The following is a 26,280-nucleotide window of genomic DNA, read 5'->3' as shown; positions in this document are numbered from 1 at the left end:
AAACTGCCCATGTCTTTGTTATCCCTCAGGCAACCTCCCTTTCGGGGTACGCTGTGAGAGCACAGCTGTCATGCTGTAAATCTACATCTGCACCTTCCCAACTTTTTCATGTAGCCTGCAGACCTAGGAGCTCTCAGGAAAAGGTGTATTTGACAATGTTAGCCAATAAGCATTCATGAGCTCCCTGAAATAAAGAYAGTGGTGTTTAAAACCCAGTGGTACACATGCTAACCTTCCCCACAGCAGCAGCTATAGCAGCAGAGGAGGTTAATMATTGCCAGCTGCTGACACAGCAGTTTGTGTCTCCCTGGTCTGTCCGTCAGACCACACTACACCAGCAAAAATGTTTAAAACACAGAGTCCTTCCTGGCCTGCTTTGATTGCAGGGAAATACTGAATGCTGAGACAAACAGATCACAAGAAACCTTAACCCATGAGTGATTTGCTAGCAATCACCTCCTTCATTCTTACTGCACCCACAGCTTCCCAAACTGGGCCCTGGGGTGGCTACAAGAAAAACTATAAGCAGAAGCTTAAACTCATTGCTGCTGCCAGTGGCACTGAGGCCATCAGATGTCTCTGACAGCCAGGGGCCTGAAAAGGCRTAAGATCTCTCACTGACAGCAGGATGGGAAGAATCCCCAACAGATCTGGAAAGCTGGCACTGGAAAAGATGCTTCTCCTTATTAAAACCAATATATGGAGAGATGCTTGGGAGATTTATTTTACACAGTGGCAGCCTACTGCAGTATTATGCAAAACATCATAGAAGGCAAACTCAAAGTTCTTGGCAATAGTTTCAAGATGAGCAAATTCAGCATGTGGAAAGCACAGCATAAACTGCTCAGCAAAAATGAACACCCCGTCATCCATCCCTCTCCTGCCCCCATCAAGGACTGAGTCCTGCATTGCTAGTATCTCTTGTTTCTGCTTCAATTTTATTCCTGTCTCTCACTGAGAAATGTGGAACTTGTTTATACTGGAACAACATGTAACAGCAAAGGGAACAACCCATAAGGCTCTTCTTCTCAAGAGCCCATTTTGAACTCATTCACAACGCATACCAAGAGATCACCTCAATGTAGCAGAGCCCAGTTGAATTTTCTAAGATTCATGTTATTACACTTGACCACTTGTGGAAAGAAACGGGCTTGGATCTGAATGGAAAAGCGTATTACAAATGAGGCAAGGGCAATGACTGTAGAGTTAAACCAGCCTCCTAGGAAAGACCTCCTAATCAAAAAAGTACACCTGCATTTGAAATGTGGAGAAACGCAAATTAACACTTCAGGGCTCTAATTTAATTCTGTCTGTGGGGGAGACCTTCCCTGCAGCACTCTTTCAACAGGGAATGCGTCAAAACTGGGGAGAAATAGTCAAATTTGCAGAGGAAGCAGAGTTTTATTTCTATGTTTCTTTTGGCAACCAATCTAATTAATGACGGGAGTTAATTGGATTGGTAGCCAAAAGGAAGTGAAATAAAACACCAAATTCCAAAGTTATGCAACTGATTTGTATTTCTTTCTTCCCTTTTCCATTCGCAGCTCAGTGCAAGGGCATGTACATTCCTTATTTTCAATTGTTTTTGCTCACCTTGTCTGTTGACATAATTGGTTCCAATTATGTTCCCTCTGTTGAAGCCCCAATTTCCTGATATAGCTGCATTTGCTCTGAATTTGAACATTTTGGGCTTGGCTGGTATTTACAGCATCTGCCACTTTCTGAAGGCTCTCAGAATTTTAAGGAAATTATCAGATTTGTTGAGTCTCTTGTTTTGACTGACTCAAATATCATGTTCCCAGACGCACTTACAGGAAATAAATAAATCATAACTTTTATTATTAAATATAACTAAAGCTTGTTTTTTAAAAGAGCACTTGYTATTTTCCTAACATCTGCCTATTTTATAATGTATTTCTAGTACACAGGTTCTTGTCAATTCATCATGTTTCCTTAATTTCTGTGAATATCCAAAGGCAGCCATATACATACCTTTTCTTTTGGCCTAATTAAAGCAGACAAATGTCTTAAAACCAATGGTCCATCTAGACTGTAAGTGAAGTTGACATTTTCAAATGCTATCATTCCTTGGCTAGGCCATTCCGGTGGTGGACGTTTGTTGGTCTCCCAAGGAGCTTCTTTTTCAAGCTCTGTATATTCCATTACTCTTTCTACTGATATCATCTAAGGGGAGGAAAGCAGACATGAATATGTGAACTTCATCCTACTGCAGATACTGCAAATACTGCATGCTTATAAATATATGTGTGTGTTTTTACTATAAAGATTCAATGTAAATTACTCCTCAGTTTTTCTTTTAAACACAGATAAGAGTATTTGATGTCATTCTATACTTTCTTTATACAACTAAAAAAGTGGAAAGAATGCATCTCATGTCCTACTACAGATCCAAATCTATCACGATACATAATGCCATACCTAAGCATTCATTTATCATTAGCGAGATTAATTACAAATCTAAATATGTGAATAAGTATTAAGAAAATGAAGAGTGTTCTCTGTCAGTCTTGACTAAGATGGCACCAATCCACTGTGTGTAGGAAAGACAAAGCTAGAAATGAAACTGCAAATGAACTACAGGCAGATACAAGAATGAGCTCTGACTCCTTGCCCTGCACAGGAACAACCTCCCAAAAATGACACCATTTGCCTCAGAACATTGTTCAAATGCTTCTTGAATTCTGGCAGGCTTGATGCTGTGTCCACTTCCCTGAGGAGCCTGTTCCAGTGCCCAACCATCCTCTGGGTGAAGAACCTTCTTCTAATATCCAACCTAAACCTCCCCTGACACAATTCAGGCCATTCCCTTGGGTCCTGTCACTGGGCACCAGACAGAAGAGATCAGTGTCTACCCCTCCTCTTCCTCTCATGAGGAAGTTGTAACTGCAGTGAGATCTCCCCTCAGTCTTCTCCAAGCTGAACAGACCAAATGACCTCAGTCACTCTTCCTAAGGCTTCCCCTCAAGACCATTCACCATCCTCGTGGCCCTCCTTTGGATGCTCTCCAACAGCCTAATTTTGTGTTGTGGCACCCAAAACTGCGCACAGGACTCAAGGCAAGGGCACACCACCACCAAACAGATGTGACAATCACTTCCTTTGACCAGCTAGGAACAGAATAGAGAAGAAATGTTCTAACTTCCCCCATCTGTAGCCACCTTTTAATTACAAGGGATTTTTTGGTGGATGTCCACCTGTCAAAGAAGTTTATGCTAAACAGTTCCATCAAATGATCAGCATTCCATATAAAAGCCAGCTTAGCGAATGGCAAGCCTGTCTCTTCTAAGGTATTTCTGAATCACAGCCCCCAAGAAAGCAACTCAGTACATGTGATACTCCCACAGACACATCCAAAACATCCCCAATGGTATGAAAAAAACCTGAATGCTTTCTTTCCGTTTCTCACAAAACCTGTCACCACCAGTTACTGGTGTGTGAAAAATGCACTGAAGAAGTAACGCAGTAGGAAAAAATATTCTAACATTATTATTATTAATTTTGCTCGTTGGTTTGTTATTAAGCACAGCTTTGTAACTTCTACAAAAGGACTACACATTATTTCCCAGACAGCAAACTGTAATTACAAGTAACTTCAGTTGTCAACACAACACAAAAAATCCCAGGTTCAGCATGTTGTTTTCACAATCTATTTTTCCTATGTATTATCTTAAGAAAGTAAACAGGCAATTTAGAACATGCTAGTAAATACTGTGAATTGTCAAAGGAGTTTTGCATTAAATATTTTGGAAAACACAACTTTCTCAGCTGAATATAAACAAGCACTTTCACATTTGTGTTAACTCAGAATGAATTAAAACATTATAAGCCTTTGCAATGGAATAACAGGACTCTAGAAATGCTATGAGGGATATAAATAAAATTTTAAAATGCAATAATAAATAACAATAAATTATAAATACCAAATACAAAACACAATTTAAAATCTTCCATATAGAAAAGGATTAATTTATTGCAACTTTAGCAAGTTGCAATGCAATTGTCTACACCATAACTTAACAGTCTCCTTTCTGCTGTAAAGGGAGATTGTAAAACCTCCCTTACTGTGAATGGAGGACAGTCCCCAGACACAATCCATCTCAAGAAACATTCAAAATCAGTTGAACAAATTATAATCTAAAAGAAGCTATTTGTCTTTATGGACTACAGAGTGATGCCTCAATTGTTTGCTAAGATATTAATATCCTAAGTTAATTATCCCATCCTCAAGGCTTCATGTCACAAGCATRAAAGGAAGCAAGAGGGGAAAAGAAATAAACATTACCAGGTTTTCAACTTCAGCACTTTGTCTAACACCCCACTGGAACGATCCCATGAGGGTGATTGCATAGGAGAGTGCCAAACCAACCTGTCCTGCATTCAGAGCTGCRGAAGAGAGGAAAAAGAGACTCAAGTAGGTACATTGTAATTACACAAAATTTCTGTTAAATTCACTTTAATGAGGTTACTTACATGATAGAAGCCATCACAGCCAGAACTTTTTTTGGTTACACAGTACTTGCTATCTGTGCAATGTGCACTCCCAGGCAGAACAGCTAATGATGCATTTTTTGGGTACATTTTGGAAACTGTCTATTTGAAATGACAAGCTCAATTCTCCTTGGCCTGGCATCTATCTAAAAACTGAGGTCCATTACATAGATCACATTAGATAGATTGTTAGGGTCCTCCCTACGTGGCTGACTTATGTAACATCAGTTAACTCTTCACTTTTTTTCATAAGGAAATTAGATAAAGCCCTAAACCTAAGCAAAAAAATAGCACAAAATTATTTCAAAATTTTTCACATCTACATCAACTTTGTACTCTTATAACAGATCAGATAAAGTAACAGAAAAGAGTATTTCTTCCCGTTTATAAAAGCATTTAATGAGTTCAGTGAGTCTACTCTCACAAAATAAATGGATTCTGTCCGCCCTCGTATTAACCATCATTGTCCTCTGACTTGCTTACATTTTATCCTAACATAGTCCTATTGACTTCAAGACAGCTACTCCTTATCCAGAGGCAAGCAAAGATTCAGGACCATTGTTTGACTTGTCTTTTTGCATTCGACTAACATCAAACCCAGCTCAAAATTTGTTGAGTTGTGCAGCACAGAGTGTTCAAATTTTAAAACACATGTGCACATACAAAATTTATCCAATAAAAAAAGAAAAGAAACAAAACCAGCAAATTAGCACTAGTTTTCATGTCCAAGATAATTACTTCTTCCTTCATGTTTCAGATGACTATCTCATTCTAGTACATCTAACCCAATTACATCCTGGATGATGCATACACTAATGACAGTTCATGAGTGACAGTGAACATAAAATGTATTATTACAAGGCAATTTTCTTTCTGGAACTGGCCTGTCCCACTGATCCAAGATATGAGAATAGTATCCCTAGGAACTTTAGGTTGCCTTTTGACCTACTGTGCCATGTGCAAAAAGGAAAAAAGTTGTTAAGAGGCAGCTCCGTGGGTGTTTCAGTACAAAAAGCAAAGCCCTGTAGGCCCAAAAGAAAAAGACAAAGGTGGGGAAAAAGAAAAAGATTTATTTCTTGTTATTGTTCTGAAAGCCAAATCTCAAAAGTGAAGACTACAGATGTGCACGTTTGTTTGCCCATTTGGGGATGATGACAGACGCATGCCTCAGCCCAGAAGATGTCTGAACTGCCTCCAGTATTTGCAGGAAAGCAGATACAGCCCCAATGCACTACACTAAGGATGAGATCATGATCTAGAAAGAAACATTTAACTTAATTACAGCCTTTAAACAATTAGAAACAGCAACATATGAAAAAGAATTAGACATTAATATACATGGTAATTACTGGGTGAACTTCTTTTAACATTTGTACTTACTCTTGGCGAGAATCAGGGAACCAAAAGCAACCACTATAACAAAAACGGCACAGATGGCATCCAGACGCACAGCAAACCACCTTGAGGTTGTCAAAAAGAGAAACCAGGCCTCTAAAGTGTATTTTACAAAGACATAAAACAGTGGATTATTAGAAAACTAAGCTCTATAATTATTACTAAATTAATTAGCAATATTACAGGTTGTCAAGAAAACTCAACATTGCCATCTTGAAGTGCATGTCAGTGCAGACTGATGACAATCAGGATATTGACCAGTTTTCTTGAAATTGTGTAACTTAGTTTTCACACCAATAGCAACCACAGCTAGTATAACATACAGTAACAGGAAGAGAAAAAAAAAACAGTCAAGGCTTGAAGCACAGTCCATTCATTTAAAATGGAAGCTTCTTCTGAACTCTAGTGGACTCAAGAGTCTTATACAAAAAGCAGAAGTACATTTACTGCAGCTGGACTACAGTCTACAGGTTTCTAGCTAGAACGTATCACAACACAAGTGTCAGAGCTAAGTCTTTAGAAGGCAGCTACAGCTGCCTTTAACCCCTGTAGGAGCTACTCAATACAGCCAGTGTAGCTATACAGAGCTATTCACATGACCARATGTCATATATATATTACTTTTGGGGAAGCTCACAGGTGACATCTCCACTCTGCCCTCACATGCAGGTGTTCACAATTTGGTGCTAAATTCCATCCCAGATAGATATGCTACAGTACAAGATACGAGAGATGACAGGAAAAGTCACTGCGATACAGAAGGCAAAGTGTTTGAATTCAGGGCCAAAACCAGAACCAAAGTAGCCATAACAAAGTATGGCACTATGCATTGCTCAGGCTGCAGTCAGAGGATTGTTCCAGATACTACCAAGTCACAGCAGAAGGTTACCATTCCAACCCTTTCTGCCTTGCTTGCCATTACTCCCACTAAAGATCAATGCAGTTGGAGTGCTCAATGCTCCTCCGCCCAGAGCTGGGGAAAGTTCAAACTAAGAAAATTCTCCCTTTTGTAAGAYAGAGATGAGGTAAATCTGGTTTTAAGCCTGATCATCTTGGACAGCTGGATTATGGAATGATCAAATCAATTCAGCCAACAGAAACCTTCATGTAACATCGGGAGGGCAGCAGAGGGTAAGAGTGAGGATGACAAGAGGCATCCAGGTAAGGTACAGAGCTGGTAACTTCTTAGTCCCATTTACATCAACCCTAACTGCATAAGGCTGACCACACATTCAGCATTTAGGGTTGCATTAAACAAGACATTTGATATGGTCATACACCTGGGCACACCAAATGACATACACACAGGAGTGCTGCACCAATTCAGAACCCAGTTCCAGAAATTGAATTCACCATGATAATTTAGTTACTTCTCTGAAATCCAGAAACCAAGTGGCCCTAAAAACAACCTACAGAAGCTTCCTGATGACATTAAAGGTCATTTTTGGTCCAATAGTGTACTTTTAAGATAAKGAAGTGGGATGTTTGGGTAGCAGATTTTCCATCTCCAAGCTTTTGCTCCATTGACCTTAATAGTCCAGGCACACTGAACTTGAGATGGGTCATTTTGCACCCTCGTTATGTAACAGGGGTCATAAAGGAAGGACTCTGACAGTCACAGGAATGAATAAAGCCCATGGTCTGATGACTCATGGGCTTGCTTATAGAGATGGGCATTGGCAGGAAAGAAACTTGGGTTTGATGAAATGTCAGGATGCTTTTTAGATGTTTTTATCCAAAATTTATTTAATACTAAATTCATRGGTATCCCTCAAAGTTCAAAGCAAGTGTCCCAAGTCCTAAGCTAAATAGGAAGGATGACACTACTCCAGCTAAAAGTGCTGAACAAAACCATTGCTGGTTGGGAGAGACTTCTGCAATGCAGGAGAGAATTTAAAATTCTTGGAGACCTAAAAACCCAGCATTCACAAAAACTTTGTGAGCTGGTATGATAGGTATTCTCTTGTATCAGCTACTGCCTGCTCACATTTACTATCGAACAAATATCCAGTGAAAACAACTTCAGGAAATCTCTAGTTCAGCCTTCTAACCAAGCACAGTCAGCTTGGAGGGTATGCTCTTCCACAATTTATGCTGTTTGAGTCTTGGAAGTCAACACAGATGAGGCCTGCACCTCTGGGGAATCCTTTCCTCTGCTTGCCTGTGCTCACAGTGAAACAGTTTTTCCTTGAATTCAGGTTAAACYTCTCTTGTTACATCTTATACCCATTTCTTTGCTCCTACCACTATGTACCGTGGTGATGAGCCCAAATTTATGGCAAGATCCTTGCAGGCACTGGAAGGCAGCTATTAAATCCTCTGTACACTGCCTCTTGTGTGAGCTGAACAAGCCCAGTTACCTCCTCCTACAAAGACATCTCTCCTTAATAGCCTTTCTCAGTGGCACCTCCACAGAGCTCACTCCCAGTTTGTTAGAAYGTTTCCTGGATCTGGGCATCCAAAACTGGATGCAGCACGCTCAGTGTGGGCTAGCAAGTGCTGAGGGGGATAATCCCCTCCCTCCTTCCAATGGCTATGCTCCTGTTAATACAGCCCAGATGGTGTTGGTCTCCTTTGCTGTCCAGACACATTCCCTGTGATGACCAAAACCCACACACAAAGCCAGCTGGTGTACCCCAAAGACTCTGGGGGGAAAGACACCAAGATGAAGTGTCTAGGTATGCAGAAGGGTGTGACTATAAGCACTGAAGCTTAACCTCAAAACCAGGTTCCTGATCTGCCCAAAAGGGGTATTACTGACAGTTTTGTTAGGGAGATGCATAAAAGTGACTGAAAAATGAAAGTGTTTTCATGTTCCCTAGATCTGACCTTAAAATATATWAAAAAAAATTCTTTTAAATATCATGGTCTTCTTTGTATAGTGAAGCATCTATATGCAGTTTATTGACTAAAAATGTCTTTTAATACAAAGCTACAAAACAACTTTCCCTCACTATCAGCTACTGCAACATTGATTTGGTCAGATAACTAGCAACTCTAAAATATTAAAAAATGGGAAATTCAAAGCTAGAGGTGCCTCCTAGGAAGATATATTACACCAGTCACAAGTCACTGGGCTCAACAAGGTCAGTGTGCACGATGCTACAACCTGTGATAAACTGTACTACAGAAAGGATCAGCTGGTCTGGTCTGAAACCCTGTAAATCTATAAATTACAAAAAAGCCATCGAATACACTTGTATGTCTTACAACAGAGGAAATTCACAATCTTACCTAACAAGCACAAAATTGAAAACTTGCATTATGCTGTATCTTGAAAAACATTGTAAGGGAATATTTAAAGAACAGAAGGTAAAAAAATCACAGCGCAAACCTGAATTATATTACTTATGCTTGCAGAATACCAGTATGTTACACCTTCCAATGATGTTAATTCTTTACATTAGATTTAAGCCCTGCTCAAAGTAAAAAATAATTTAGATTTATGAAATTTTCCCAAGACTATTTGTATTATTAATATTTGCCTACTCCTAGCACACTACTTAATATCRAATGCTTCATAATACAGCTTGTTTCCTCCCCATCTCTCGCCCATCCTTTCTTAAAGACTGAATACAGAAAAATGTTAAAAATTATTCTTTAAGTATTCTTATCAGGTATACTTCCATTTATCTTATACACTGTCCAAACATATGCATGAATATTCTAAATTATATTACAGCCTGAAGTAAACTCTCTAAATCTACACAGATAAAGTTTTTGTTCTAATACAGAAATTTTACCCTAAAGAGACAAATGCACAGCTCCTACTGATTTTAATGCACATTATATACATGTCGCTGAGGGCATAAGATATTTCCCTCCCACAGTGCAAAGTATTTGATTTTTCACATCAATTCATCACAAACCTGAGTGGAGGTCTTGGTGTGCATCAAATAATTTTTGAAATCTTTCCTCTGCTTTTAAAGCCCGAATAGTCCAAAGCCCCTGGAGGGATGACGACAAGTGGGAGAACACTGGACTTCGAGCTACAAAGGGAAATGAGAGTAACTTAGCAATAGCTGAAGGACAACATTTAATTCTTTTTGTACAACACTAATCTTTAATCCTACCATTTTATATTTAACCAAACAAACTACTCTACTGCTTTTTCTATMTTTTTCAAATAAATATGCAGTATCTTTAACTAATGTCTTCTTACACAACTAGAATCAGCCAGCCAGGCAGATTAACTTATACAAAAATGTCTTACATTTTTAACAGTAGCTGTCACTGAAGAAATTCTGTGAGCTTTATTAATGACATTAGGCACCCATGTTATTCATAATGCTTAATATTCCATATCATAGTCAAGCTGATGTCAGGCACAAGAGTCAGATAAGGTCAGAAATACTATTAGTGCAAGGTATATGCATGCAAGGTCCCAAAGACCAGCAGCTCAGCATGTTCTTAACTAGCTTTATTTACAGATAGTTAAACTGGCATACCCTAGGTTCATCATTATGCAAAACAGGAGTTAAGCATGTAATTCACTAGTTGAGAACCAAGGCAATAAGGAAGTTATTTGCATAGCAAAGAAAACAAAAAAATCTTTGATCAACTGTCTATAAAATACTAGCATTTCACAGAATAACAAGCAGGGTTCAAACTGTCCCGCCAAACTACATACTTGTGGATTCTAGACGTTTAATATCTCTTGAAGTGTCTAAGAAATATCGTCGAAGAAAAATGAAAAGAATAAATAGTGGAATTAAGGGGATGAGTATCCAAGGAATCACTGCCACAGCCACAGCCACCACACCAAAAATCTGTAGGAGAGTCTGGAGCACAATAGAAACAAAATAAAAAACTCTTTGCCAGAAGAATTTAATTTAGAACAAGTATAAAACTATTTAACACTATTGAAACACTTAAACATTTAAACATWACTACCACATTTAAGAGCGGATGCATTGTATAACATATGAGCAACTTCTATTTTTAAGCAACTTGAAAAATTTACAGTAATAATTGACTATTTTTGACTAAGTTTATGGCTTTCTTCTATTATTTGCTCTTTAAGAAATGCTTTACAAAGATGGTTGACTGAACCTTAGTGTCTTTCTTTGCATTTTGSAAGTGCTGTAACAAAGTAACAGATGGCCAACGTAATAGACAACTAAACTGTAATGGACCCTTGGTGAATCAAGGATTTGTTTTTTCACTCCTGGTGAAAAACTTGCTTGCAACTTGAGTTGAAAGACTTGACRGTTGGAAGAGAGACTTTCAACACAGGCTTGCAATGTTTTCCTAAAAACAACCTTGTCCCATTTTGAAAGAAAACCCAGGATCAGAGAAAGTGGGCCTTCTTTTCTCAAAGGATTGCACTGGGAAATGCTACAAATGAGGAGAAAATGTTACACACAGCAAGTGTCGTAAAAGGCTAATTTTACCAGATTTGCTAGAGTTTGAGCTAACAGCTGGGGTAAACCTGACTTTACTCTTAGAAAACTAGATGTAATGTGGAAAACTCGGTTGCTTAGGACAGTGGATCCTGTCCCAACTCTGAATTAAATCTCCCATTTCTTTCAGACCTCTTCTCATCTTTAATCAAACCTTCAACTTAAAAACACAGTGAAAACCATCAAAGACACAAATGTCTTTCAGAACCCAGCTGTGCATGAATGTATGATAGGAGTCCTGGTATACTGTAATTAACGTGTGCCCATTTGATCCTTAAAAAGGGGGAAAAAACGCCCATGCACACAAAAATAAAGCCATACTATACAAAAAACAGACAACTGGTTACAAGACTAAATTCTTGTATTATTCTCATTAACAAATTAATTAGAAATGACAGTATTTTCTAACTATTTTTCGTTTTGTGGACTGTGGAGCAGCCACCTTCATCACCACATGCAACACAGAAGTGGATTCCAGCTACATTTGGTGGCTGCCTGATTTTTGGATTCCAAAAACACATTAATGACCACTGGGAGCCAGAAATGCACATCTTGCARCAAAAAATGCTTCAGTCCCTTTAACTTCTCCAACTCAAGGCACACATAAGCAATACAACAGCTAAGGTGGATACCACAGAGCTACCTGGGTTTTCAAACACTTTCAAAGGAAGTATCTATGAAATATTGCTTTCCTGTTGCACTCCTGATAGCCCACTAAGGCCAAAACCAAATACAACTTTTACCCCTAAATTCGTAGGTTTTTTTTTTTTTTTTTCTTCAGGCTCTCTAGACTTTACCCTAAATTGACCCAACCAAAGAGCAAATCCACACACCTAACACATTATGACTGCATGAGTCAGCTATAGGCAAGGTCTTAGCTCATGAAAGAAGATTTATCAGTGTAATAGCCCCACATCTCACAAATCCTGAAAGCACATTTTCCAGTCTCATAACTTTATTAAGGAAAATTGCTAAAAGGTAGGCAAAGGAAAGGAGCTCTGGAGGAAGTTGCATTACCACTACACTGCTTATCTGTGGGTTAAGGTGTTGACAGCATCTTTTAGTTCGACCTTCCAGATACATACAGCAGATGACAAACATTTTACCTAGATTTCATCAGGAGGAGGTAAGGTGGCATTGAGATTGCATAGTGTTTCACCTGGATCAATTATACTCATGGCTATGTCAGMACAAAACAAAACAAAGCGCCCTGGCTCCTCACCAGCACTGCCATCAGCCCTTCTCTACCTTCTACTTCTGTGGCATTCTTTAGAACCCWGTAAATATATTTCCTTTTTATTGTGAGATGAGGAGAAAGGAAATAAAGATTCCTGACCTCCTACAAATTTCTCCTGTCTAGATCTCCATTTTCCTCAGTCCTGCTCATTATCTCTGCCAAGCCTGCCAGCCATCCACATGCTGGCTAGTTTCTAAAGACTCCTTCACCTCCATCCTTAACAGCAAACAGAGACTCAAGACCATTCCTTTCTTCTTCCCTTAAACTCACTCCTGAACACGCTTTATACACCTGCTGCCTTCTCTGTCCATCACTCCTAGACAGCCACAAAAAAGCTGTTTCTCAAGTACAGAGTCTCCTCCTAATATCAGCCAYAAATCTGAAGTCAAATGTTGAGGAGAGCTGCTTCAAGGAAAAGAATTCTGAGGAAAACAAATGCTTCTTAATAAAAAAATAAAAAAACCAAACCAAAGTTTTAGTGATGATAATCTACAATATGTTGCAAAGTGCTGGTGGGGGTGGGAGTGGGAGTAGAACTATTAAGATCCAGCTCATGTAAACAAAGCCTTGCTATGGCAGAAATACAGGGAAGGAAAAGATGGTTAGGATGACTAAAGTAAAAATCTGACACCGCCTTTGGAAGGAATTTTAGATGAGCCTGCACCACCTTATCATTATAAAAATTTATGATAGGGTGGATCAGTCATGTGTGTTGTTTTTTTTTGAAAACCAAACTTGCATATAAATTAACTCTTAATGAAGTAGTCTGAAAGCCAGACACAACCATTTGCAGACTGTAATCATGCAGTCACTGCGTGAGGTAAGKCAAAGGTTCCAGCTCCTGAATTTCACAAGACAACCAACCTTTGCAGCTTGAGACTGCCTCAACTTCTACSAGATTCACTGCGTGCAAGCTTGCAGGACCCAAGATAATCAGCAGGTTGACAATAATGATAATACAAGTAGTCTGCTGTCTCTCCTCTCTGGAGACAAGCAACAAGAAACGCTCTAGACTTCTTATGGCATAATCAGCTTACAATTGAAATTTGCATCAAAAGTCTAAGATTTTCCTATGTAAAAGAAATACAGCCTACAAAACCATTCTCTATTACTATATTTCTTTATTTTCGCATTCAAAATGTAATGACTGGGTAGAAAATAAGTTAAGGTAAAAGAAAAAAAAGCCACCAAAACAAAACCACAGGAGCTGATKAATTACATTTTACAGCTATCCGCACAGTACTTTTTACAAGGCCACCTTGCAAAAAAGACAAGAGATGCACCGGTTATCGAGACAAAAAAGACCTGGATAGTTTCARGAAAAGACCACTGCTTCCAAATGGAAACACAGTGTTCAAAGTCCACCTTCAAACTTGCTTTCATTTCCTGGGAGAGAGGGGAATCTCTCACACAGCCTGCACACAGTCTGTCCCTAGAGTACAGAAAAGCACATGCTTTTGTTGAAGTTATCCTCTTGCTTACAAGAGTCCTGAGAGATTTCCCTCATGATTAGGTCAGTTACTCCATTTACTGTGGCTTCTTTTTACTTAAAAATCTCCTCTTTTACTGCAGCAGACATACCTAACCATAATCCTCTGGGGAAATGAATGCTCTAATCTGCACATTCACTTGTGAAACATGCTTTCCCTTTGTCATCTGATGACCTACATATCCATTATTCTTACAGGTGCTGAGAGTGGTATCGTGGAGTTTCTATCTCAAACAGGTCTTGATCTAGGAATAACAAGTATTCCTGCATCACAACCACAGAACAGAAAAACATGATAAAGGACCTAATACCATAAGAACCACACTATTCTGGACTTGCAGTTGCTGACCTGGTAGGCTCTCTAATCAATGAGAGGARCTCAGGGGATGGGTTTTGAGACTTGGAAACCAGATTGTGGGAGTCTAGATGTGGCCTACACAGAGAAACTCCTGTCCTAGTTTAGAAGTTTAGAAAGTGATGAATAAAATAGGAAAATAGATTGGAAAAGACCTCTAAGATCACAACAGTCCAACCATTACTGCAGCACTGYCAAGTCCACCACTAGGCCATGTCCTTAAGCAACACAGCTTTTAACACATCTACACATCTTTTAAACATCTCCAAGGATGGTAACTCCATCTAACCTTTAAGTGTATACCTAATGACCCTATGGTTGAATGTTTCTCTGTTTTTCGTTATTTATTGATGCTCTCTGACAACAGCAAAATAAGCATCCAAAGCYCATCAAGCAGGTATCTGAATTTTAAGCACAGAATCTAGTCAAATCCCATGCAAGAACTGCAGCATTCCAGGACCGGTTATACCAACACTTAARCGGAAGCCAAATACACCTACTGAGCCCCAATTCCTAAATGCTACTCCCTGGACCCCAATATATATTCCCAAGGATAATATTAGCCCATGGAACTGCCACAAATAATAGAAAAGGCACATGTCTTCGATTTCAATTTGAACCTTCACTGCATTAACTTAGGGCACCCTCAGTCAGGCTGTGCTGTCTGAAGTAAAGCCAGGTCAAGAAACYACAAAATCCCACTCTGTTCATACTTGCTTGGCATCACCCTTCCTCCTCCCCTAGCCCTGACTGAAATTATTTCCTTGTTGACTCTGCCAAATAACTACATGCACAATCAATCCCTAATCCAGTTCTGACATTGTCTTTATTCTTGAATGCTTTTTTATTCAAACACACTCTTTCAAATCAGACTGTTTGGACTGACTGACCTGTTAAAGAATAACTGCACAGGTGGCTGGTTACACTGGGACATCAGAAGACAAGTTTCCCTGGGAAGATGACATTGCAATGAGAAAATCAGAGTGATAAACACTTTACTCAGGCCAGCTCCACCCAGAACCACAGTGTAAATTTTCTGCATTTTTYCCCCTTTATTACAAAAAGCCACAGGAAACATCCAAAGAGAAAAATAACACCTAAAAAATTCTACTTCATTTTACTCACTTAAAGCAGCTGAGTTGAGGTGAGTAGTCTTGTTTTCAAACTATTTTTTAAAATTTATAGGCTTTCTTTTGGAACTGGTTAAAAGTAAGTATATATGGATGTTTATCCTACTGTTGTATCAAACTGTCAGGAACACATTTGTCTTCTGCAAAAACGCAATGAAGACTTTTGAGTAAAGGAGAATACATGGAACATACAATATTTAAAAGGCATCTCAGACAATGTGCTTTTCTGAAGCAACCAGGGACAGCAATTGGACAGGAATGACAGCTCACCATCAATGTTACTTCAGCTTTAGAAAAATGTGCATCCACGAGAAAATTTGGAATTACTACTTGGAAATTAAGACCAAGACAACCAATGCACTGAAAGAGGAAAAAAAGGCACAGCTGGAGAAGAAATTAAAATTGCAATTTCAGATAAATTGAAAGAAGAAAGTAAGAACTAAATACTGCTAGCTCTAAAAGCTTCAAAAAGAGCAAGGTCATCTTATCTTCTGCAAGACAGCCTCTTTTCCTCCGAATCCTGCTATTTGCAATTAGTYGACAAGAGGTTACCTAACTAAATCAATATGTCACTGCAAATGGGCTGAATACAGCTGCCAGATACACCACAGAAATGTATTCAAAATTTCCAATCACATCCTTCATGCTAGCACCTCCTACTTGTTCTTGTCTCTACAAGACAGTCCTTCTGGATCATTTTTCCAAGTGAACATGCATATACTGAGCTCCTTAGGGCAAATGTTTTCTGTGCCACCAACATGCTCATTCATTTGACTTGGCATGCATTTTGTCATTAAGTGAGAAGCTTTAAATGTGTCTGAGGTCACAGCAAACTGAGTGCCATTGTTCTTTAACAAGTGACCTTACAATAAAAAGGGTGTTTTCTTTAATACACTGGCACTGCCACCACCCTCATTTAAACAGCATCCYATCATCAGTGATCTCTTACCCTACAAGAAGGGATAGAAACAGGCTCTCTGGGCACCCTGGGCCAAGAGCTTAACTGTCTTATGCAGAACTTGATCTCAACAGCAGTTTTCAAAAATCACAGTGYGTATSCCGTCTGAGACTTTCAGATATTGGWGTTTTGGAAACAGMCACATCATCAAKCTCTGGACTTGGTGACTCTGACAGACACCTAAAATACTCATCCTTTAAAACTACACACTACATTCCTACAATGTATAGAGGTTATCTTCCTTCTAATAATAAACAATCTTCACTCATGTAAGAAGTTTGTTGCCAGGGCTCTTTGACCATAGTAGCAAGTTACTTCCAGCTAATACAGGTTTTCCATGGAAAAATAAGCTTTTATCAGAGCCAAAGCTATGGCTACTACTTAGGCATGCAGCTCCTGTTCTTACCCACTGTAGATGGAAACCAATACTGTCATACACAACACCAGTGCCAACAGTGCCAACACCCATTCTTGTACATGGCTGAAGACAATATATTTTTTGTATTTATAAGCAGTAAAATCTTGAGTAGGATCTTTGATTTTCTGAAGYGCTTATCTTTTATTGCACCTTGTGCCCCCTAGGCACTTCTGCATAGAAGKGTTCCCTGATTTGGGCAGTAAGTCACAACTTTAAAATGAGGATCTATGGAAAAATGAGACGTCTTCCTGAAATTACAGGGAGTTAGTTGTAACTTTACTATGATCTCCCTATATGAATAATATAAAAGGGTTAATGTTTTGCTGTTCAGCAATRCTGTTTGTCACTACTCCTGTGAATAGTCCCTGGCTGCATTCTTACACTGTTCTTTTCCCAAGTCAAAAAATGGTCAAATACACAAGTCAAATACACAAGAACTATTCACATAAACTACAGTGGTCATTGCACCATGAAAAACATGTTTTATCTTCCTGTGGAACATATCAGATGATGAGCATATCTTTACATGGYAGCTTGAGAAAACAGCATTAATCAGCGAGTATAGAACATGCGTGCGCACACAAGCTTTGCTTTCTTGACAACTCTTGCCAGAACCTGCCTGAAACACTACAGAAAAATGTCTGGCATCACCCAACATTCCCAGAGGTACTCCTCAGCTAGCAGAAAGCATCCCTTTTCCATCATATTAATTTAGAGGGGTTGTGCCTCCAATATACACCACCATTGCCAAATGTGGTTGTTTTGTTGGCTGTTCCACTTGCTTCAAGATGCCCAGAACAATGCATTTTTATATCTCCTCTATCAGTCCTTGCTGTCAAATAACTGATTTTTTTAAAGGAAAATAAAGAATGGCTTGACAATGTCTGCTCCCCTCCTACCTCTAAGAAATCATTTCCATCATGTTTCCCCAGCTCTATAAGCCCAAGACAGCCCCACTGAGCACAGACTTACGAAATCAAACCATTTGCTTCAACAATGGGTATTTTTCTCCTGCTACAAATGTACTGCTTTAAATGGTGTACTTCTCACTTTGTTCTTAACTCATATGTTYAGCATTTTATCAGCAAAGACTGATTCACTGACATTTGTCTCAGTTTTATCCCACTTAAAACCCTTCTGAAAGTAGATTTTATTTCAATGACAATCATGGAGAACATTTACATAGAGTAAGAACAAAAAAAAATCAACAAACATTTCACTGTTTTCAGGTTATCAGAATGCAGGAGGAAGACCTTACAGACCAATACAAAATGATGCCAAAAAAATGGATAGTAAAAGGACTGGAAAAAGTTAGGCCTTTTGACACCCCCAGTAGGAAACTGTGAGTACTKATGTATTAAATAGGGAATGGACCACATAAAGTAGTCCATGCTCTCCCCAAATAGCATCTCCTATTGCCACTGCTGGAGAAAAAGCACTGGCTAGACAGCCCACTGCAGTGACCCTGGACAGCATTAGTTTACTTGCTGAAATACAGTCCACTGGGARGAACTCCTCTGAGCTAATGATGATGTTATCACCTTTTCACTCATGCTGTGCACATTTTTTTTTGCAGTTCTTTAAAACGTTTAGCAAAAYTGTGCTTGCCACAAATGCTGCTGCCCCAGTCAGTTTTGCAAACTCTCTCTTTGAGCTCTATGTACTTCTCTGCCTCTTCTCTCCTCCCTCATGGCCATAATGCCAGAGCAGCCGTGCACCCTCCTCAAGGATACCTCATTTTCAACTGCCTGACCTTTTCTTCTCAGCCAAGTCTAACTTTCACCAGAAGTCAGTTCTGAACCTTTCAACAACTTTAAAAGCTTTGTGCTACATTTGAAATGTGGGCTCTTCTGTTAAAGAGAGTATCACTTCTTCAGTAACACAGCTCCTCAGCCTTACAGCAACTACAAKCTTTTAAGCATTTTATTGTTGTGCTTGCTATTTAAAATTACACTATTCATGTACTTATTTTTAGATGGAATGAAGAACTACTCATATTTCTGTAACACTACAACAACCTCTCTGCCCCAGTTAAATAAAAACTATGAAAAACATTAAGGACTACAGCATCAGCTATCCTAAGAAATAAAACTACCTTCTGTTTCCTTCAGGTCATAYTCTTTCATAGCAGATATGCAAAAAATGCTTTTTAGCCTGTCCCTGATGTTTTTTTTCACTTAACCTCCCCAGACCTTTGCCACTTTAATAGAGCTACTTTCCTATTCCTAAAACAAACTCTTGACTCATATTTTTTTTAGTATTACATGATGTCTAGTGATCACCCAGCTCCATAAAGTTGAACAGTGGTCTGATTCTTTCAGCATATTTGAACTAATCAGCACCAGCCCCACTCCACCATCACCAGGTTTCACCCAGTTCAGCTGTTTTCTGTATGTCCAGCACACAGTGAGTAAAGAGACTCTGCCAGAGAATAAACATTATTTACTGTTCAAGTGTGTGCTCATTCTTGATCTATTACAAATATGCAGCAAACCAGCAAGAAGACTTTTGAGAAGTTTTATTTATCACAAACCATCAACAAAGGCACACTTACTAAAGGAACTGATACTAGGTTTGATTCCAAAATCCAGGCTTTCTATTAGTGAGAAAATTGAAAAATTATTTTTCTAAGCATTATGCTGCATTTGACAGAAAGGTGGACAACTGAATCAAGTACTAAAACCAGCAGTTTTATAAGGGAAGATCTAAACCCTTTATTTTAGCATATGAATAACTTTCACAGTAAGAGAGCTCTGCTTATATAAATTTCAGACTGATTTCAAAAACCATTAAGAAAAAGATTTAGGGATGTGATTGTGGAAGAAAATGAAATCACACCTATCCTGCCATAGTGCAGAAAGAGATACTAAGCCTTTGAAAGAGCCTTTCTAAATACACAGGTTTTTGTGCTCCAGGAGCACAATCCAAATGAGTATTTTTTTTTAACAATACAAAAATGTCCTGTAACATAGATGCAATACAAAGATGTAACAAAAAGACATATGCCTTTCAGTTACAATCTGAACTCTCATTTTTTGTTGTACAGAATTGCCCACAGTGCAGTCTCATCTACCTTTTGATAAACAAGCTCATCTGGAATTTTCACAACAGCTTCAGAGTTCACCAAGTAGCCACAGGATCAGCTTCAGCAGGAAAAAAGTTCTTACRTTGTGCAGATGCACACATAACCCTGGCAGCAAATTTTTGTGAGATGTAGGGGTTTTTTTTTGTTTTGTTTTGGGTTTTTTTTTTGCTAAAGATAATTCCTTGTCCCAAGTTTGTTTTGGGCATAAATACGCATAATGATTTAACAGACACATGCACATGTCAGCTACATGGCTTAGTAATTCAAATTACCTCCAAGTTTCTCCTTCCTTCTTAAATCAAAAGTGGAATCTCCAGTCCTTTTGCCGAACAGTGAAATCCTAATTTGTTTGTAAGCAGACATTGTCCTATCTATAGTATATCAGTAGTTTAAGGCAATCCAGAAGATTTGTACTTATCACCATTTGGAACAGGATTGTTACACTCTATGACTGACAGCAGAATTAAAATTTCTAGCTACTGTGAAGTGTTAGAAATGTTAATGATTTTCAGAAATCTTAAAACTAATCACCAGTCTGAGCAGCAGATGTGATAGGCTGCAATAATGCTTAAAAAGTCAGGGAAATGCCTAAAAACAATAAYAATTCCCACTCTGGCACTAAAACCAGCAGTAGTACATACACRAAGAAAGACCAAAAACAAAAGGATAAAACGACAGAATGTAAGTTCACTTTCATACATAAATACACTTACAGATTATTTCTTTGCCCTCTATGACACTAAGAAAAGCAAACAAGAAAATACTTTACAACAGATACAAACAGCCCCAAATGAACAGAATATTTTTCTTCAACTTTTATAAATTCCACCTTAAGCAAAGTGGGAAAATCTCCAAACCACACAGAACCGGGGGCACATCGCTGGCCTTCCATAGAACTCTCCTGCTTTCTATTATCTGAAAATGTATTGAAAGTAATTKGATAAAGAAAATAGAGAAGCCTGTTTGGAGAAGAGATGATATAAACCTGACGGTAATTTTGTATTTACAGGTTCCAACTATCAAAATATTACCAGAACAACTACAAATAAACCTCAATCTGCTCAAATTTTAGAGCAATTAGGATAAAGATTGCACCTCAAAATGCTCATATGCTCTAGAAAAAGAAATAGAGATGACAGAATTCCACTACTTGAAAACTACCAGAGCACTRTATTCAAACCACCCTTATTCCACATTTCAGTGAGAAAATGAAAGGAACCCAGCACAAAACTATGACCTACTTTTACCACATAAATGAAGAACTCCAAAAACTAAAAGGAAATGAGTTAACAAGAAAAGCAGCAAAGGAGGCAAGATGACAAGGTGATGACACCACATTTTCAGTATTATTTTACCTTCTTTCCCATGTTAGATAAAGGGCTGCATCTTCAAATTTTATTAATACAACATAAACACAAAACATAAAATATAAAAGCAGTTACATTATGCTCCTACACAAATTAGTTTCGTTACAGTAGTGGTCTTTGCTGCCCTGAACTGATGTGTGGAGAATGGCATGCATACCTTTCTTACAAAAATTCTACAAATGAACACAAATAGCAAAAATGTTTAAAGCAAAAAAAAAGGGGAAAAAAAAGGGGTGAGGGAAAGGCTTTGGATGGGTATACGTAACTACTATAGTGAGAATGGATCCTTAGCATTCCTTAGAAAACTAAGGTCCATACRTAAACAGGAATCCACCCATTAGCAGTGACTCCAGACTTTACACATTTTATCCTGTACACACACCACCAATCTGAGTAAATATGCTGTCTGTACGATGCAAGATACTCACCCTTCCATTCAAAGGAATGTGATGACAGGTACAAAATAAAGAACAGCAATAGCTTTGGCATAGATTATCTCCCACTGCTGGTCACCATCAACAAGACTAATTGGCTACYGAGATTTAACAATCAAGGCATTCAAGGACAGAGGAAGGAAAAGTCAATTAAAAACTGTATTATTTAGACAAGTGTCTGTGCTAAACTCACAGCTTCTGCTTGTTGGTCTTGGAGACAAAAATGCAACCCAAGCCTCCTCTTCCTCCACTACTTCCCACCCCTTTTGTTTGCTTGTTTGTTTTTAACAAAACAGGGGGGGGTTATTTACAAAAAAAAACAAAACTGAAAGTGTATGCAAATACTGCATGACCACAGCAAAAGTTAGGTTTTTACTKCAATGATAATTTTAGCCTTTTCTGAAATTAGAATCCACAAGTAACCAATGAAAATACATGTACCCTTGTTATTTTTCTTTACATTTTAACTGGTCTTTCATTATGCACCAACCAGATGAACTGTAATATGCATCTTCAGAAGGTACAGTGAGAAAAAGTCCTGTAAGGTTTCAGTAGTCAAGTGCCACCAGGCAATTGTTTGGTGTTTCCTTAATTTATTTCTTTTTCATTTAAACCTTAGCACAGCAAAACTATCAGGATCCAGCAGAAGGGAAACCAAAAGATACCCAAGGTATCGAAGACATGGGTCTGTTTTGTGTACCAGGCTCAACAGAGTACGTTGATATTTAACACAGATTCCACCACTGGTTGTTTTCTTATAAGATACTTACGATCATATTTTGAACACACACATACAAACACATGGAAGAATTATTCTTTAACAAATAAAAATACCTCTTAAAACTCTCACATGCATACTGACTAAACTTGGCTAAACTGGGAAAAACAACACAACAAACTCCTCAGGAATCCCACCTCTCACAGAAAGCACAAAATAACAAYGTCATTGTTAAACTAAAAGATCCTGGAATTCCTTCTACACACTTTCCCTGACATCTTCACACAATAAAATGCAGGGGTCAGTGGTACTGAAACAAGGAACGGCAGTTCCACTCTTGTGCACAAACGAAAGCAAGTGACCCAAGCTATTATTCCAGTCTGAGGCACTTTTTGTTCCTAATATCCAGATGCAGCAGCTTTTTTCTTCCCTTTCTCTTTTTTTTTTTTTTTAAGAAATGACTGTGGACACCTCCTTCACATTTTCCTTTTCTTCAGTATTTTCACTTCATAAAGCTGCAGTCAATGTGTTTTGTGTGTAGTGAGAAGGGAATGGCACATTCAGTGGTGGTCTCAGCCACAGTCTACATTGGTGGCTCAAGTAGTCTCAGGATTAGGTCTTTGTGTGCGATGAAAGGATATGAAAAGTCAGTTATTTAAACTCAGTCAAGCTGTTGATTTTGGGGAAGAAAAAGGTTTTGCAATTCAGTTTTCCTCAATAAATCACTGCCCTTTTTCAAGGGCAGCTGCAGATAGTTCACATGTTCACAGTGCTCTCCAGAAACAAAACAGATGATGATTTTTTTACCCCTCCCCTCAATCTAACATAGGGTAAGAAATCAAAATTAAAGGGCCATCACATTAATTACTCAAATTCACTAGAAACTAAAGCAGAAAATCAACTCTGTTAACAATAATAAGATCACTGATTAATTACAAGGGCAAGAAACTACAGAGAAAACCAACCCTTTAAAATGTAGCAGAACAATTTACAAAACCAAAAGGAAGTCTGAAATGTGTTTCACTGTCCTATGTACTCAATCAGTTTATAGATCTAAATTCCAAGCAGTAGTTTATCAGTTTGGGTACTCATCCAAAATAATCTGAAGATGTTAAGCCTCTGCAGATCTATTTTGAGTCAGAATACAATTCAGGCACTAAAAAAAAAAGCCTTTGATGAGCTCGCAAAAATACAGCATCCAAAATACTGGCCACTTAGGAATATCTAAGCTAATGTCATAAACCACTATTAAATATATTGGATTCTTAATTCCTAATGCCCGCTCATTAAATTATTTTATTCTATTTCTTGGCTGACCTTATCCCCAATTAGTGCTTTGTGTTTTAACAGGTTTACGAGCTAAACAYTGCCCARAGAAGCTGAGGATGTCYCATCCCAGGAAGTGTTCAAGGTTGGATGAGGCTTTGAGCAATCTGGTCTAGTAGAAGGTGTCCCTGYCCAYGGGGGTTTGGAACTGGATGATCTTTAAGGTCYTCTCYAACCCAAAGCATTCTSTGAGTCTGTGATTTTAAACTACAGACCACACACCTACCAGCAAAGGCCACATCAACAGAACCTTATACTCCCACAGAGGTTAAGGCAGGACATTTATACCTAAAAAAAGTAGATGCTTAAATCCTCTTCGAATGTTTTAAAGTGCTGTAATGGCCTTCACACAAGTCATCCTTTACCTCAGCAGACTTCAACTTATATGAAAAACACCTGCCAAAACCACATTAACTACGGTTAACAAAAAGAAAGTGGAATGCAGAACTGAGGCTAAGGAGGCTAGCAATAATTAAAAATATGTAAGGTCACCAAAAAAACCACCAAAACCCCACTGTCTTCACCAAACAAGTTAACTCASCTTTTCAATTATCTCAATCAACCTACAACCATTGATAACCACCTCATTTTACAAACAGATTCAGTGCCATATCTGGTAGAAATAACAAGTRTAATAGCAAACACAGCATTGCTTTCTATTTTACTTTTTTAGGAGAGCTGGTGTGGAACCTTATTGTCAGCCAGAATTCATTACAGAAGATAAGGCCCAGGCTAAGACTGCAGATTTTAAGTTTATTTTTTGTTTTAACGAGATTTGAACTGGACTCTAAATGTACMATTAAAGATATCTTAGTTGAAATGCCTTATTTGACCTTTGGTTTCTTCTCAATTTTTCTATTTCACATCTACCCACAGACTTCCAGCCATATAGCCAAACATAGCTATAAATATGTTCTCATAAAAGAGAACTATTTTTAATACATAAACCAAGTGGACATAGCAGTAATTTCCACTAAACACAGTCAACTGCACTAACATGAGATGTCTCATATGCTGTTAAAATTCCTAAGAATTAAAAAATTACTGCCTTTTAGTGAGGACTGCTTCTCTTGCCTTCAATCTCTCAAGACAGATGTGTTATATTTTGGTGCACTTCAAATCAAAGAAGAAAAAGATGGCAAGAMACTTTAAATGCAGTTGAGAGTTACTACTTTGGGAGGTTCTGCAAAGCAACAGTTTTGTAAAATCTAACCAGATTTTCAAAAGAATACACAAGGTTCATGATGCATTTTTGTGCTTGCCRCGTACCCTTCATTTTTGCTTTAACAAGAAAGTTTACAATGACTATCCACTCTCTTGAAGAGAGTCTTTATTCTCCCTAACTTGACAGAAGATATAAAAAATTAAATTCTTTCTGTTCAAGGAATTAATTTTCATCCAGTATAGCTGTCTAGACTAATAATACTCATTATGGCTGTAGTACAGTATATAAATCTTATTAGGCACTCCAAAAAGAATATTACCAATTTTTAGCRTTGCTTAAAAATCTGTATTCGGTATAATTACAGAAGTCCTGAAATGAGTAGATTGCATTTAATTATTTATTTATCGGTATTTAAATGGGCTCATATTGTAGTTTTKGGGTGTCAAATCACATTGTGTTTATTTGTGCTGAAATTATACACTCACTTGCCAATACAGTAAAAGGGTGGAATGTTTCACAATGATCCTAGCAATAACTCTGAAAAACGACCACTTCTTCAATGCAAATCCGCTCAAGAAAAGCTTCTACACACGAAGTAAGATGAACCAGTTACTGCATTGTTTATTAAAGTTTCACTTGATTCCTCCTGACAACCATTTAAACAATGAATGTTGGGAAATGTCTCTCAAAGAATCAACAATAATGCTTGGGATCAGAGCTTTTATATCCAGCTAATACTGTTTTTAGAAAGAAGAAAATATTTCTTCCTGAAGGGATTATAAGAAGTGTTATAAAAGACACCTGCAAACAAAACAAGTGACAAAAGATCTCTATCATAATTGGTAACAGTTATCCTTTGTAAAAATCTGTGCTTCATCAGAAATAAATGYATCTTTGCTCTCGAATTTCAAAACCTTCCACTAAGCAAGAAGCCTGCCGATCAAGAAGARTAAGTTTTAGAAAACCTGCCAAGAAGGAAGTGTTTTTTCCTTAAGGATAGCAGTGCATTAATAATCAACAGTAAGATCCTAAATTTTCTTTTCTGATGCCAAATAGAATAGGCAAGCTTTGAAACACAGYGTATTTTTAATAGTGTACTGGACTTGTAACATCTACTTGGTTTTTTGGAAAGCAAAAACTTTTCACTTAAAAAACAAACTTCAGAATTTGACAAATAATTCAATAGCCAATTGAAAAGAAATGCATAAATTAATCAAGATGAAAAAAAACGTTTACTAAATGTGGTCTGGAAGAAAACAATCACATGTAGAGAAGCAGCCTTCACTCCTTCA

At 38.1% G+C, this 26,280-nt stretch overlaps 1 protein-coding gene across 5 annotated transcripts in view; it reads right to left on the bottom strand.

The window, feature by feature from the left end:
- Positions 1-26,280, bottom strand: part of ABCC4 (ATP binding cassette subfamily C member 4) — a 146,459-nt gene that overhangs the window by 36,935 nt on the left and 83,244 nt on the right. For 2 of the 5 annotated variants that reach the window (XM_057366223.1, XM_057366224.1), the window contains exons 21-25: positions 10,535-10,685; positions 9,774-9,893; positions 5,890-6,000; positions 4,304-4,404; positions 1,993-2,184 (exon numbers count right to left, since the gene is read on the bottom strand). In XM_057366223.1, the coding sequence (XP_057222206.1) occupies positions 1,993-2,184; positions 4,304-4,404; positions 5,890-6,000; positions 9,774-9,893; positions 10,535-10,685 (675 nt within the window). Of the gene's footprint in view, positions 1-1,992; positions 2,185-4,303; positions 4,405-5,889; positions 6,001-9,773; positions 9,894-10,534; positions 10,686-15,508; positions 15,658-26,280 lie in introns of those variants that run through there. The other 3 variants (XM_057366228.1, XM_057366226.1, XM_057366227.1) reach the window with 3 other exon arrangements.

This window comes from Malurus melanocephalus, unplaced genomic scaffold (assembly GCF_030028575.1).
Source record: "Malurus melanocephalus ecotype Western Australia unplaced genomic scaffold, MMel_1.1 scaffold_61, whole genome shotgun sequence".
Lineage (NCBI taxonomy): Eukaryota > Metazoa > Chordata > Aves > Passeriformes > Maluridae > Malurus > Malurus melanocephalus.
This window is presented reverse-complemented; position numbering and strand designations above follow the sequence as displayed.